This window comes from Ochotona princeps, chromosome 6 (assembly GCF_030435755.1).
Source record: "Ochotona princeps isolate mOchPri1 chromosome 6, mOchPri1.hap1, whole genome shotgun sequence".
In the NCBI taxonomy this organism is placed as follows: domain Eukaryota; kingdom Metazoa; phylum Chordata; class Mammalia; order Lagomorpha; family Ochotonidae; genus Ochotona; species Ochotona princeps.
This window is the reverse complement of record NC_080837.1, coordinates 68,628,910-68,641,289: the sequence shown is the minus strand read 5'-3', so window position 1 is coordinate 68,641,289 and position 12,380 is coordinate 68,628,910. Positions and strand designations below refer to the sequence as shown.

The following is a 12,380-nucleotide window of genomic DNA, read 5'->3' as shown; positions in this document are numbered from 1 at the left end:
GCTGAGGTGGTTGATTGACTTGTTCTGTCTTCTGTCTTTTCTTGGCTAGGGTTCTGAGTCTGGCATTTCGATAGGGGAGATCCCCAAAGAAACTCTGAGTTATACCCAGACCTGATTCTTATATGTTCTAGCAAGCACAGGGCCTGGCACAGACCATCACCACGATCAGCTGGTGGTTGCAATTGCTGGGGAAGTTCTGCTTTCAGTCCCGACGTCCACTGGAACCAATGGGTGTTGCAGTCCAGCCTGCTTCTGCCCAGCACATGCTCGGCCCTCACATAAACCAGTGGGAGCTGCAGCCTAGTTGGAGCGACCCACAATAACCCCCACCAGGCCCGCCCCCTACCCTGGTTTGCCAGTATGTGTAGCAGACTAGTCCAGTCTGTCCCACATCCCATTTGGCTCTCGTACATGTCAATGGGTATTAAAGCTTAGTTCCATCTAACCAGCTCAACTACCCAGCCCTCATGGATGTTGTTGAGTGCCTCTCTGTCTAGTCACCCCAGCCCCCATCCTAGTTTTCATGACCTCCCGTGGGAGTAGTAACCCAAGAGGGAGGAGGCCACCATTTCCCTCCCAGGTCTCTCTCAATCCAGGTTTATGCACTCTTCGGGTGGGATTTTGTTTTTTAATCCAGCGTACTAATCTATGATGTTTGATTGAGCTTAAGCCATTTACATTCAGGGTTAATATGTATGAGTGGTACTTTGGTCCTCTCATTTTAGGAATGGGTTGTTCATTGATTTAGTCTTCTGTTGTCATTTTACTGGGATGTTCTTCCCATTTGCCTTTGGTTTTGTTGGGTGCTATTCCTCTTCTCTGTAGAGAGAACATCTTGAAGTATCATTTGTAGGGCAGGTTTGGAAGAGGCAAATTTTTTTTAACTTTTCTTTACTGTGCAAGAATTGAGTTTCATTTTCAAAGACAAAAGAAAGCTTTGCTGGATATGTTATCCTAGGCTGACAATTTTTTTCTTTTAGAATCTGGAATATGTCACTCCATTCTCTTCTGGCCTGTAGAGTTTCCTGTGAAAGATCTCCTGTGAGTTTAATTGGCATTCCTTTATATGTCAATTGATTTTTTTCATGTGCACATTTAAGGATCTTTTCCTTATGTTCAACTGAAGAGAGCTTGATAATCACGTGTCTTGTTGAAGATCGCTTTTGGTCAAGCCTGCTGGGAGTTCTGTGCCCCTCCTGGATCTTGTTTCCCAATTCTTTCTCTAGATTAGGAAAATTTTCCTTTATTATTTCATTAAATACATTTGTAAAACCAGTTTCTCTTTCTGCACCTTCTGGGACTCCCATAATTCTTATATTAGGCTTCTTAATAGTGTCTTTCGATTCTTGAATACTTTTTTTTGCCTGATCCAGCTCTGCTTCCAGCTTTTTCTTGGCTTCCCCCTGGTAACAGGAAATATCTTCCAATTGTGAGATTCTTTCTTCTGCTTGCTTCATTCTATTTTGGAGACTCTCCACTGTACTTTTTGCTCTACTACATTCTTAATTTCTGATATATCAGCCTTGATTTGCTTTACTGCTGCTACTTCTTGTGTAACATATTCCTCAAATTCTTTGAACTCTTGTATGTGCTTCTCATTGTTGATCAGAAGCTTTAAAATGAGTTTTATGAATTCTGTGTCCCCCATTTTCTTGATGTCTTCCTCAGTTAATTCTGAGGTTGGCAAAGGGTTTTGCTCCTTTGCAGGGGAGTCTTCAGTAAAATTCATTGTGTCTTTGTCTCTTCTTTTGCTCTTGGTCATTGTACTTCTGGTTAGCAGAGTCCTCTCCTTGGGGCAGGTTTACTAAGCTCTGTCACCCACAGGTCTACAGTTAGATTTTACTTATTGCAGTTAGTATACAACTCTTTGCTTGCAGCCAACTGTGCCACTCCCTTCAGCGAGTTCCAGGTCTGGGTTCTTGGTTAGGTTTCCACAAAGAACTCCGCAGCCCCAACTCCTGGCTCACCAATCTCTACCTCTAGTGCTACCATGCTGAGGCTGCACTGTTGTCTGTACAACCTTTCTCCCAATTTCAGTTGGAGCAGGTCCCAGGATTAGAGAGACACCAGGTATCCAATATAACTAGGTTGTTGATGGCGCTGATCTTGCCAGAACCTGTTGGATGTTAGGTCTGGGTGCCACACGGACCTATTTTTACCTGTACGATGCCACAGTCGGTATTATTTTCCTGTGGGAGCAGTGCAATCCATGGAACTCAGTGAGTTCTCGCGAGCTCAGCACATGGGCAGTTCACTGTTGTTCCCTGCAATCCTAAAGCTTCTGCCACAGTGTACAAAATGTCACCTGATGTACCACTACTAGAGTTCTTGATCTGTTGGACGTCAGGTCTGAGGGCTAGCCAGACCTGTCTTGGGTGGAACCTGTAGAATGCCATGTTGCTGCAGTTCCCTGAGTCAGAAATGAGTTCACTCCCACCTCAGTTTATGCTCAGTCCTTTCCCTTGCCTTTGCCTCCTTATGCAAAATGGCGCCCAATTCGGCTCTAGGGGGCTGACTGGGCTGTGAAATCTATGGACCAGCAGGATGGACGGTTCTTTGTCTTGGTTCACCTCCCAAGCTCCTAGTGAAAGTCCCTTCCCTTATGTTGTGTATAAACTAAAATTGAAATGTAAGTGAGGTGGTCACAGAAGGTGGCTAGGAACTCGCATTTACTTTTAACATATTGGTTACTCATTACTATGTCAATCAATTCCATAATGATGTAAATTTTTGCTGATGGTATGTTGGAGCTTTCAATTGACTGGGATGATACTCTGCTGGCTCTGTCTTCAGACCAGAAAGGGTATACCTAAGAAGCCGTTGAACTTGACTGGACAATAAGATGCTGGACTCTATGTTTGGTATACGCTTGCAATGGGGGAATCTCAACTGAACTTGAGCTGTGGTTATGCAACAAGGTGGAGGAATCCACCATGGTGGGAGGGTTTGGGGAGGGGTGGGGAGAACCCAAGTACCTATGAAACTGTGTCACATAATACAATGTAATTAATGAAGTAAAAATAATAAATAATTAAAAAAATAAATAAATAAGAAAAAAAAGAAAAGTCCCTTCCCACCTGGTTGCTGGTGGAGTTCCGGCTGCTGGTGGAGTTCAGATTGCTGTTAGCTGAATGCTGCTGCAGTATAAGTCACTGCAATGCCACACCATTGTGTCTGCTGCTTTCCTGTGTCTGTCAGTCTCCAGGTACCCCTCTGCTGCTGCTCTGTCCTATTTCCTGGAATGCGTCCTCTCTGCTTCATCCTGAATAAATGTTTCTCCATCCATTTAAACATGTTCTTACCCTATTCCGCCATCTTGAATCCGTATTACTCATGTCTAATATGTAAACTCTTTGTCAAAAATCTCAGATATTTGCTTTTTCTTATATAAAGTGAGATGTTACAAACAAAATCTTTTAAGAAAAAAAAAAAGAACAACATAGCAATCGTTTAAGAATTTAGTCATAGATGTATGAATAGATGAGGGAGTATCTCTTGGGCATGAGAAGAGAGGAAACATATACACTGACTCCTGAACTATCTAGTGTCCTAAACTGTTTAGAAAGTTGCCGAGCAGTACACTGAGACATGAGCCTGCACTGGTCTGGGCAGGCTAATCTAGCCTCAAAGAACAAGGTGACGGGAACAGACTAACAGCAATGGTCACCAGCTGCAGGCTGACATGGAGCTACATTGTGCTGAGAACTGTCCAAACACTCTTTACCAGCTGCAGGCTAAAATCAAGCTACATCATGCTGAGAACCGTCCAAACACTCTTTACCAGGGGTTCTTTTAGTATTCCACAATCCTAAGAGGCAGATATGTTATTGTTCCCATTTAACAAGGGCAAACAAGCACAGACGGATTACATAAACTCCTGGAGTTCACATATTAGTTTTGAGAGCATCCTTCAGGATATCTCAATAATGAATTAGCATTTGTGGACCAGAGACGGGTGGTGGGACTGGGAGGAAGTGAAGACAAGCTCAAGGGCAGTGTCCATGACTGAAGACAAAGCATGGCCCCTAGTTGTTCTTTGGGTGTGCGACTCTACTTCAGGATGGCAAAAAGAAACTGGGATACACAGGACACAAGCAGTGATGAATTCCAGAGTGGAGCACAATGGCATAGGTCCACAAGCTCTGCTAGCTAGAGGTCTGGATTGAACAAATCTGCCACTTATTGCCACAGTCCTCCACAGGCACTGGTGGCTCTGGTCATGATCTTGTAATTAACTGATATAGTGCAGGAATGGCTTCACTTTGAGGATTATTTAGCATCATTATTAAACTAGTCACAAACATTACTCCCTGAAGCAGAAAAGCAGATGTGGGGAGGAGAAACAGAACTACTCTATAATTACTGAACACCAACTTTACAGTGTGACTTCTCTGTTAGTGCCAACAAGTAGACTATTCTTAATTCCAGGCCTGGGGCAAAAAGCCTTGCTGCCTCCAAGACTGACCTGTGGTAACAAACATCAGCTAAAAATATGAAAATAAAGCAGAAGCTTCCCACAAAACTGAAATCCTGATGGAACTTTTACTCTCATAAGCGGCAGTGACGCACCTTGTACAATCTGTAGTAATGAACCGCGACATCATCCAGTCGGACGGCCTCTTTGATGTATTTCAGATGTGCCTCGGAAGCGGTCAGTGCAAACTGATCTTTGTGCATGTTTGGAATGTGCTTCAGGATGTAGTCCTTCCCCCTCTTGGAAACAACCTGTTGGGATAGAGGAGTACGCAATGTAACATTTGTTGGAGAGATGTCAGCACTCCCTTCGCTCCGGAAATGATGAAAGGGTAAGAATTTAAAACAGGCCACACACACTGGCTGGCTTCCACTAGACAATTCCCACTCTCACTCTGTTTTCACCATGTGTTATGTTATGAATAGGCTGAATCAGCTAACACTGGGAACTACAAAGCCAATCTAGCTGCAGTACTCCATTAGGAACCAGGAGGAATATTCACAAGAAATGGAAAAATACTAGTATGCTTGGCTTCAGTCAGGGGAAAGTGCTCCATGTAAATGCACATAATTTTGTAGACATCACTGATGACCATTGCTAGAATCAAGGTACTGCAGAAATCCTCTACTGCCAGTAAACCTTCAGGTTCTGGAAAAACCACTGTTTTCCCAACATTTCAGGCATGTACAGGAGGCTCTACACATTACTCCAGAGAGGGGAGGACATTTTGTTTCTGGCTAAGAAGTTGAATTTGATGCTCTTTTGAATACTTCAAGGCATTTTCATTTAAACACTCTATAAAGACTCACTACAGTTTTGGGATTTTACTGATTTTTTTCAAAGATTTATTTCTTTTTATTGGAAAGTCAGATACATAGAAAGGAGGAGAGACAGAGAAGTTCTTCCGTCCACATCCTGTGACTTCTCCAACTGCAGTTCTGTAAGCTGGGCAACAAGATCTTATATAAAGTGCTGGCAAAGCAGGAGAGTTTCCATTTATATGCTCATCTTTTGGAATGCGCTAGCAAACACACAGAATTTATGGGGGCAACAGGCTACAGGTCGTGCTTGGAAACCTGGGCTTCACTTCATAGGTGACAGGGAGCACAACCTTCTCTTAGGAAGCTGTGGAGTGTGGACTACAGTAGGCAGAGCCCCCAAAACAGCACTGCAGTACGTTCAGAGCTGGGAGTGTGGATTGGTGGAAGCAATGTATACAAAGAAAAGTAAAGGGTAATATGAGTGGCAGAGAATTTCATTTCTCAAACCAAGTGATGGGTACACACGTGTCTGGGTTAGAGGGTGTTATGGCTGACTGGATGCGACAAGGAGAAACATGGTAATGGAATGTTCCTTCTGACTGTCAAGTTTCTGAGTGACTGTGTGTAGGACAGAGCCACCTGTTGAGATTAGGAAGGAATGCACAGAATCCAAGTGGGAAGAAGAATCTGATGGAGCACATTTTGAGTTTATGTTGCCTACAGATGAATAGCTACCTTACAGACACAGTGGAGAACGAAACTTGGGAGCCGGCTAAAAGCATTAATTTAGATGAAGTCTTCCAAGCGGGAGGTGACAAGGGATCAAGGGCAGCAGTGGAATTCCGGCCACTGGTGAGAAAAGCTGGCAGGTAGATACAGTTTAAGGAATGCCTGTGGGAAGAAGCTAAAAGAAATTCAACATTCATGACTGTTTCAAGCAGCTTTCCCATTGAAGAGAAGGCAAAAAATGACAGCTCCTGGCTCTCAAGGACAGGTGAACAACAGCCAGCCATGTTCCATGTGTTCTATCTGAGGAGGAACTTGCTTGAGAACAGGCTAAATGCTAAGTGAGACCGACACAGTAGGGATTGGAGTATGGGTATGAAGAGACATGGACAGGGAAGGGTGGAGAAGGTGTTTGTGAGCCACTTCTAGCTGGACTAACACCGAACACCGTGCTGTAGTTCTGAAAGGAAGAACGTGGAGGTCAGAGCATAGAAGAGGCTGTGAACAACCTCACCCTCAACAAAAGTAATGTTTTGCTCAGTATTCCAGTAAGAGTAGACGGGGCAGTTGAAGCCATGTGAATGCACAATAGGGCTGGGAAGTTCCGCATCACATCCCTTTTCCCCTTAAGGCAGAAGCAGAATGAAGGTACCAGATGGTGTCACAAAGCTTTCAGGTGTTCAGTGTCTACTTGGGCCTCAGGAACTGTTTCACTGGCCACAGAATCTCTGCGCTCCCTTTCTGGTAGCAGCACATAATGAGCCTAAATGGTGCTACAGGATGCAGTTAGGACTTGAAAACAGGACTTACCCAAGCTGGGAAGTAAGCCTCTGGCTCAAAGTACTTTCCATAGTGCTTGTTCCTTTTGAAGTTCCCAAGATCAGCCTGCAGGGCAAAGGCTGCCAGCAGGAAGTAGGCCTCCTCTCGGAGCACACACTGAGAATGCAGCACTTGTTTTCTCAGGTGCCAGTAATAATAGTATCTTGCAGCTCTGTCACTGGGAAAAGAAAACAGAACACACATTTTGATGAAACAATGCAATGGCACATAAACAGGACCTCTATCCTGCTCTGATCTGGTGACAACAGCCCTGTGTTTCTATGCCTCCCTCTTTGGCAAAAGAGGCAATCTCATAGCTCCTACCAGTTCACCTTGCTGAGGCTGCAGGTGGTCAGAATTCCAACTCAGACTACTCAGACAGCAGCAACAGCATTCCCCAAGACTTGATTCATTCAGAGAAGGAAACAAGATCTGAGTCACCCCACTGCAGTATGGCTATTATTTCACTGAACAAGCATTAGAACAGAAGCCCAGGTATCTGTGCTGCCTGCATTGAAATAAATTTGCTACAACAATACTACACACATGACAAATTTGAGGGGTGGTCATAGTTTGAGTGTTTTGATGCCCTATGTTTTGTTTTTTTTGCTGAGTACACTACAAGCATCCTACAGTTCTTTGAAAAATCTTTACATGCCCTTCCAGAAAAAAAGATATGCTTAACCAGAATGCTCCAATTTTTTGTTTCTTTAAGAAAGATCAAACTGAAAAGCTTTCTTTAAATTTGTTTCTTATCTTCCATTTAATGGCTATGAATTTGCAGGTGCGATTTTACAGGCATGTGTCATGACAATCATGATATTCCCTATAAAAGGAAATGCTAACAGTGGACTCATTACAATCCACCGAGGTCACATATAAATACAGTCCTCACTACACGTCTTGGGAGAGATGCTGACTGCAGAAAAACACATCCAAGCTCCACAGAGGATGCTTTTGTGATCAGAATAAAACTGTAAGAAAAAAAAGTGAGCATGGATTTGTGTGTTTTGATGAGGTTATCTGATCGATTTAGTTTGCCTGTCTACCTGATAGTCATCATTATTAGTGGATGATAATAAAAATACACTTAAAAAAATAAAACCAACACCATGGTTAAAAACATGAAAGCTTAAACATAAAGCATTTATGTTATCCTCCTTGCCACTCCTTTGGAACAGAGTACTTTTTGGAACATGTCTTTTAATAACACTAACCACACATTGTATATACTGGCTCATCCCTGAGGAGAAAAAGCAGAAGTTACAGGGATGAATTAAACATTTCTATCCCTGCTGGATTAATTAGTGACTAAATAATACACTGACTCTTATTTTAACAATCAGGTAAGCATGGTCAAATTTATAATTTTCAGCCCTTAACAACATTCTTAAAAAAAAAAAAAAGATTTCTTTGTTCATTTACTCGAAAGGCAGAGTTACAGAGAGAGGGACAGGCAGAAAGACCTTTTACCTGCAGGTTCAACTCTCAAATGTCCACAATAGCTAGGGTTACGCTGAGCTGAAATCAGGAGCCAAGAACTGCATCCTCTTCTCCCAAGTGGGTAGCAGGAGTCCAAATACTTGGGCCACTTTCTTTGCTGCTTTCCCAGGCATGATAGCAGGGAAACAGACTGGAAGTAGATTCTAACTTAGATAGGGGAAGCTGGTGTTGGCAAGTGGTAGCTTCATCTATCCTGCCACAAAACTGGCCCCTAAAAACTGTTCATAGGCTGATACCTTTTGCTTTTTAATTTGCAACACAACAATATAAGTACTGCTAATTTTACGTGTAACTCATTAGCTACATCTTTCTATCATATAAGGCTTCTCAAAGCTTAAAAATCAATACACACAGAGACTGGCAAGGGCACTGGTTCCAGTCCAGGCTGCTCCACTTCCAATCATGCACCCTGCTTAAGGACTGGAAAGGCAGAGGAGGATGGCTCAAGTCCTTGGGACCCTGCGCCCATGTGGGAGACCTGGAGAAAGCTCCTGGCCCCTGGTTTTGGATTGGCTCAGCTCCATTCACTGAAGCCACTTGGGGAGTGAACCAGCAGATGTAAGACTTCTCTCTGAAAATCTGCCTTTCAAATTAAAAACATATAAATCTTTAAGAAAAATAAAACACACACGGTTTCACATTTCTAGTATTTTCTATCGACCAAGAAAATCACCTAGCCAAGTTTTCCAGCATCAAATTCTCCTACACAAATGACTGGGCTTCTAAAATGATGAGCACTCACCAACCTTGAGAAAAAGAAAGCAACTACCTGCCCTTGTCAAACTGCAGCTAAGGTTTTCACAGGAGAGCTCCGATGGAGACCTAATCTTAGTTTTAAAGCTACTGGGAATGATAAAAAACAACCCAATGTGAAAAGAAAACCAGGCTCTGTAAACACTTGTCTGTGCTCTTTTATAGGTGAGTTCCTGCCCATGTTCCATCCCCACCACTAGAATTACATTCTTTAACTATTGTACTCTTCACGAAATCACAAATTCTTTCTGGAGAGACGTAATTTTTTGGTGGCTAATATTTTTATGAAAAACATGGAGCACAGAAAACGTGTGTAAATGCTACTGCTAACATTTCCATAGAGTCTAACAGTATCAGTCATTCATTCAACAAATACTCGAATGCCTATTGTGTGCTTCTGCATTAAGGATCGGGGACACAGTGCATGCAAAAAGACTGAAAGAAAATTTCACTTCTGTTTCAGTTTATATCAAAACAGAGGGAGACAAACAATAAATACAAGTAGCTGACTAGTGTATTTAAAAAAACAAGCTGGGGGGAAAAGAGGCTTATAGACTATCCTTGTCCCCTACCTGATCAATCTGCCATTTTCCACATAATACTGTACACGGAAGTGTATAATCATAGGAGGCCCAAATTGGTCAATACCCTGAAACAAAGACAACATACAAATCAAGGTATTTTTAGTTCCTTTCAAGACAGGTTTCAAAAGCAAGCAAAATACCATTATTTGCAGGACACTTTTAAAAACACTCAGACGCTTTATCTACATGTAGTGAGCAGGCTTCTAGTGGGTAGACAGCTGTCCCATAAGCACACCAGGTTCTTGTAAAATCAGAAAATTATAGCCAAGACAACACCATCCTTCTATCTGAACCTCATTCACAGCAATGCCAACGACAACATAAGGGAAGATAAAAATAAATGTCATGGAAATTTCTAGCTGAGAGCCAGCTCTCAGTTCAGTTCTGTCCCCTGTGGTGACCATTTGCTTCTCATTACAAATGTTCCCTTGTTCCTCTGACATTCCACATACCGAATTCTAATTTGTTGTTTGTTTACTTAGACATTCATGTTCCTTTCTTTGTAGTTGGCTTTGAAGCGGCCTTCCCGTTTATTTCAAGAATTCTTAAACATAAATTGGAGGATCTAGGATTAGACCAAAGGGTTTTTCTCCACGTTTACTAGGATAATCCTAGCAACACTCCTTTGGGTACCTTTCTTGGGACTGTTCTGCATGAATTGAATGTATATTCACTAAATAAAAGCACCAGTATAATAAAATAACGAGCAGAAAATGCCAATGTAGTACAATTCAATCTAGAAATTACTAACTTTTACAACACTGGTTTTGACAACATGGCCACAGGCATCAAGAATATGTAAGCTATAATTTATTAATAGTAGATTAAGGTGACATTTTAGAATGATCCATTTCCCTTTCTTAATTTCTATTTCATAAAGTATTAAGCTTTGTTCTAAAGTATAACAGCTAAAATAATAATTTTCTTAAAAATCAAAATATTTTGCTTATAAATATAATCTCACCCAAGTGACTTCGTATTGTCGTACCTTGCTGGCCTCTTTCTTCCATTCTTTTGGACAATACTTATAAAGCTTTTGTGACAACTCCATATACACGTGTTCATTATCTGTACATTAAAAACAAGAAAAAATGCTTTAAAAGGACAGAGTTTTAAAAGTATATATTAAGAAACAAGTTTTTTTAAGTCTCACACGATCTTACACGTTACTAAGAGAACTGAACAAAAAATATGAAAGTTCGTTGGCCTAGCTATGAGATCTTTTATGAATTACTTTGCTTTTGCAAAACAAATCAGGTATACTCCTCTAACTATGTAATGTTCAGTAGAAATGACAGTATAGTTTAGTGTCAAATATTATGAGTGTTACTTAGTCTGAAATATGAAAACACTAGATTTCTGCTGTGAGTCACAGAAGATTGTTCTTACAGCTGCAGAATAATGAACTAGAACAGAAATGCCACCCTAAGTGCTATGGGAGGCATCAGGAGCCACCGAAGTGAACAGCCCATCTCCAAGGCAGAAGCCTCACAAACACTTTGTGAAGCAGTCTTTCCTCTTGCTCTGTGTTCCCCACATCAAAGTACAACTTGACAAAACGAGAAACCACGACTCACGCTGTTTTTGGATCCAGTTTATGAAGAGAGGTATCTTATGAGAAACAAGCAACAACAGGAAAATTTTCCCTCAGGGGAACGATGTTAATAAAGTGATCAGAGAAAAAGTCTTAAAAGTCTATTTAAAAGTAATCTAGGTGACAAGAGGCTGGCAAAAAGCCAAGAATGTCTGGATTTTTCCAAAGAGAATCTTTGTATCTCAGAGAGATTCGTATCTTATAAGAGAGATCTTCAGCATTCCAACTGAGCACAAAGCTTTACATTTTTAAAAAATTTGTTTTAAAATAAACCTAGTCCTTTTTCAATCACTGAGGGGACATGGAAAACTCTCTGCAAAAATGCTCATTTTGGAAAGCATGTGTCTCTGACAACCTCAAGGATAAACAAACTTGGCTGCACTGCTGACTGCTGGCTGAATATGGGGGTTTGACTGGAAGAGTGCCATAACAGAACAGGAAGAGTAAAACATGCTGTGGCTATAAACGGCACATTAAGTTGATTCATTTGAATGAAACAGAGAAGCAAGAGGTCCTCGAGACAAACAAGGAGATGCTACTTAAATCCAGTTACCAAGTCAACTATCTATCTCCTGTTTTCTAGTTACTGACTAAATGCAAAATGGATACGACCAAAAAACTCTCCTCCTGCTTCTGATTTGTGTTTGGTTTGGATTCCATCTGAATTAACACACAGAACAAAGGTGGGACTGCTCACTGCAGAGGCATACGGAGGTTTTCCGCAACTACTGTATCTCTACCACCTGACAGTCTGGCTAGAGCTATATAGCTGAACACATCTCCAGAACACATCAAAATTCTGCAAAGCTGGCAGATCAGCAGATTCTATCTGACATGTGAACAGAATGACAGGGAGAGAAATTAAGTGGTATGCCCACAGCCACCCTGCCAGGCAGTGGCAGAACAGGAATTAAAACCAGGTCATCAGATCCCATAGTCAATGTTCTTACACCATGCTACAAGCTCTCCTGCAAAGAACAACTTTAAAAACTCTTATTTTGAAACCTGAAGACCTATAAACTGGTTTTTTAAGCTTGACTTGTTGAACCACAAAGATCATCAGTCTGGATGCAGACGCAGCAGGGAGCAACTTGGAGCACATACTAACAAAGGTGACTTAGCGTCTATAGAACTTCCTACTACTCCTGGGTCCTCCCAGGAGAGAA

At 41.7% G+C, this 12,380-nt stretch overlaps 1 protein-coding gene across 2 annotated transcripts in view; it reads right to left on the bottom strand.

The window, feature by feature from the left end:
• FRMD6 (FERM domain containing 6) overlaps window positions 1-12,380 on the bottom strand; it is a 79,339-nt gene that overhangs the window by 18,254 nt on the left and 48,705 nt on the right. Inside the window, exons 4-7 of one of the 2 annotated variants that reach the window (XM_058666429.1) lie at window positions 10,585-10,688; window positions 9,609-9,685; window positions 6,772-6,958; window positions 4,570-4,725 (exon numbers count right to left, since the gene is read on the bottom strand). In XM_058666429.1, the coding sequence (XP_058522412.1) occupies window positions 4,570-4,725; window positions 6,772-6,958; window positions 9,609-9,685; window positions 10,585-10,688 (524 nt within the window). The remainder of the gene's footprint in view (window positions 1-4,569; window positions 4,726-6,771; window positions 6,959-9,608; window positions 9,686-10,584; window positions 10,689-12,380) is intronic. The other variant, XM_058666430.1, reaches the window with a different exon arrangement.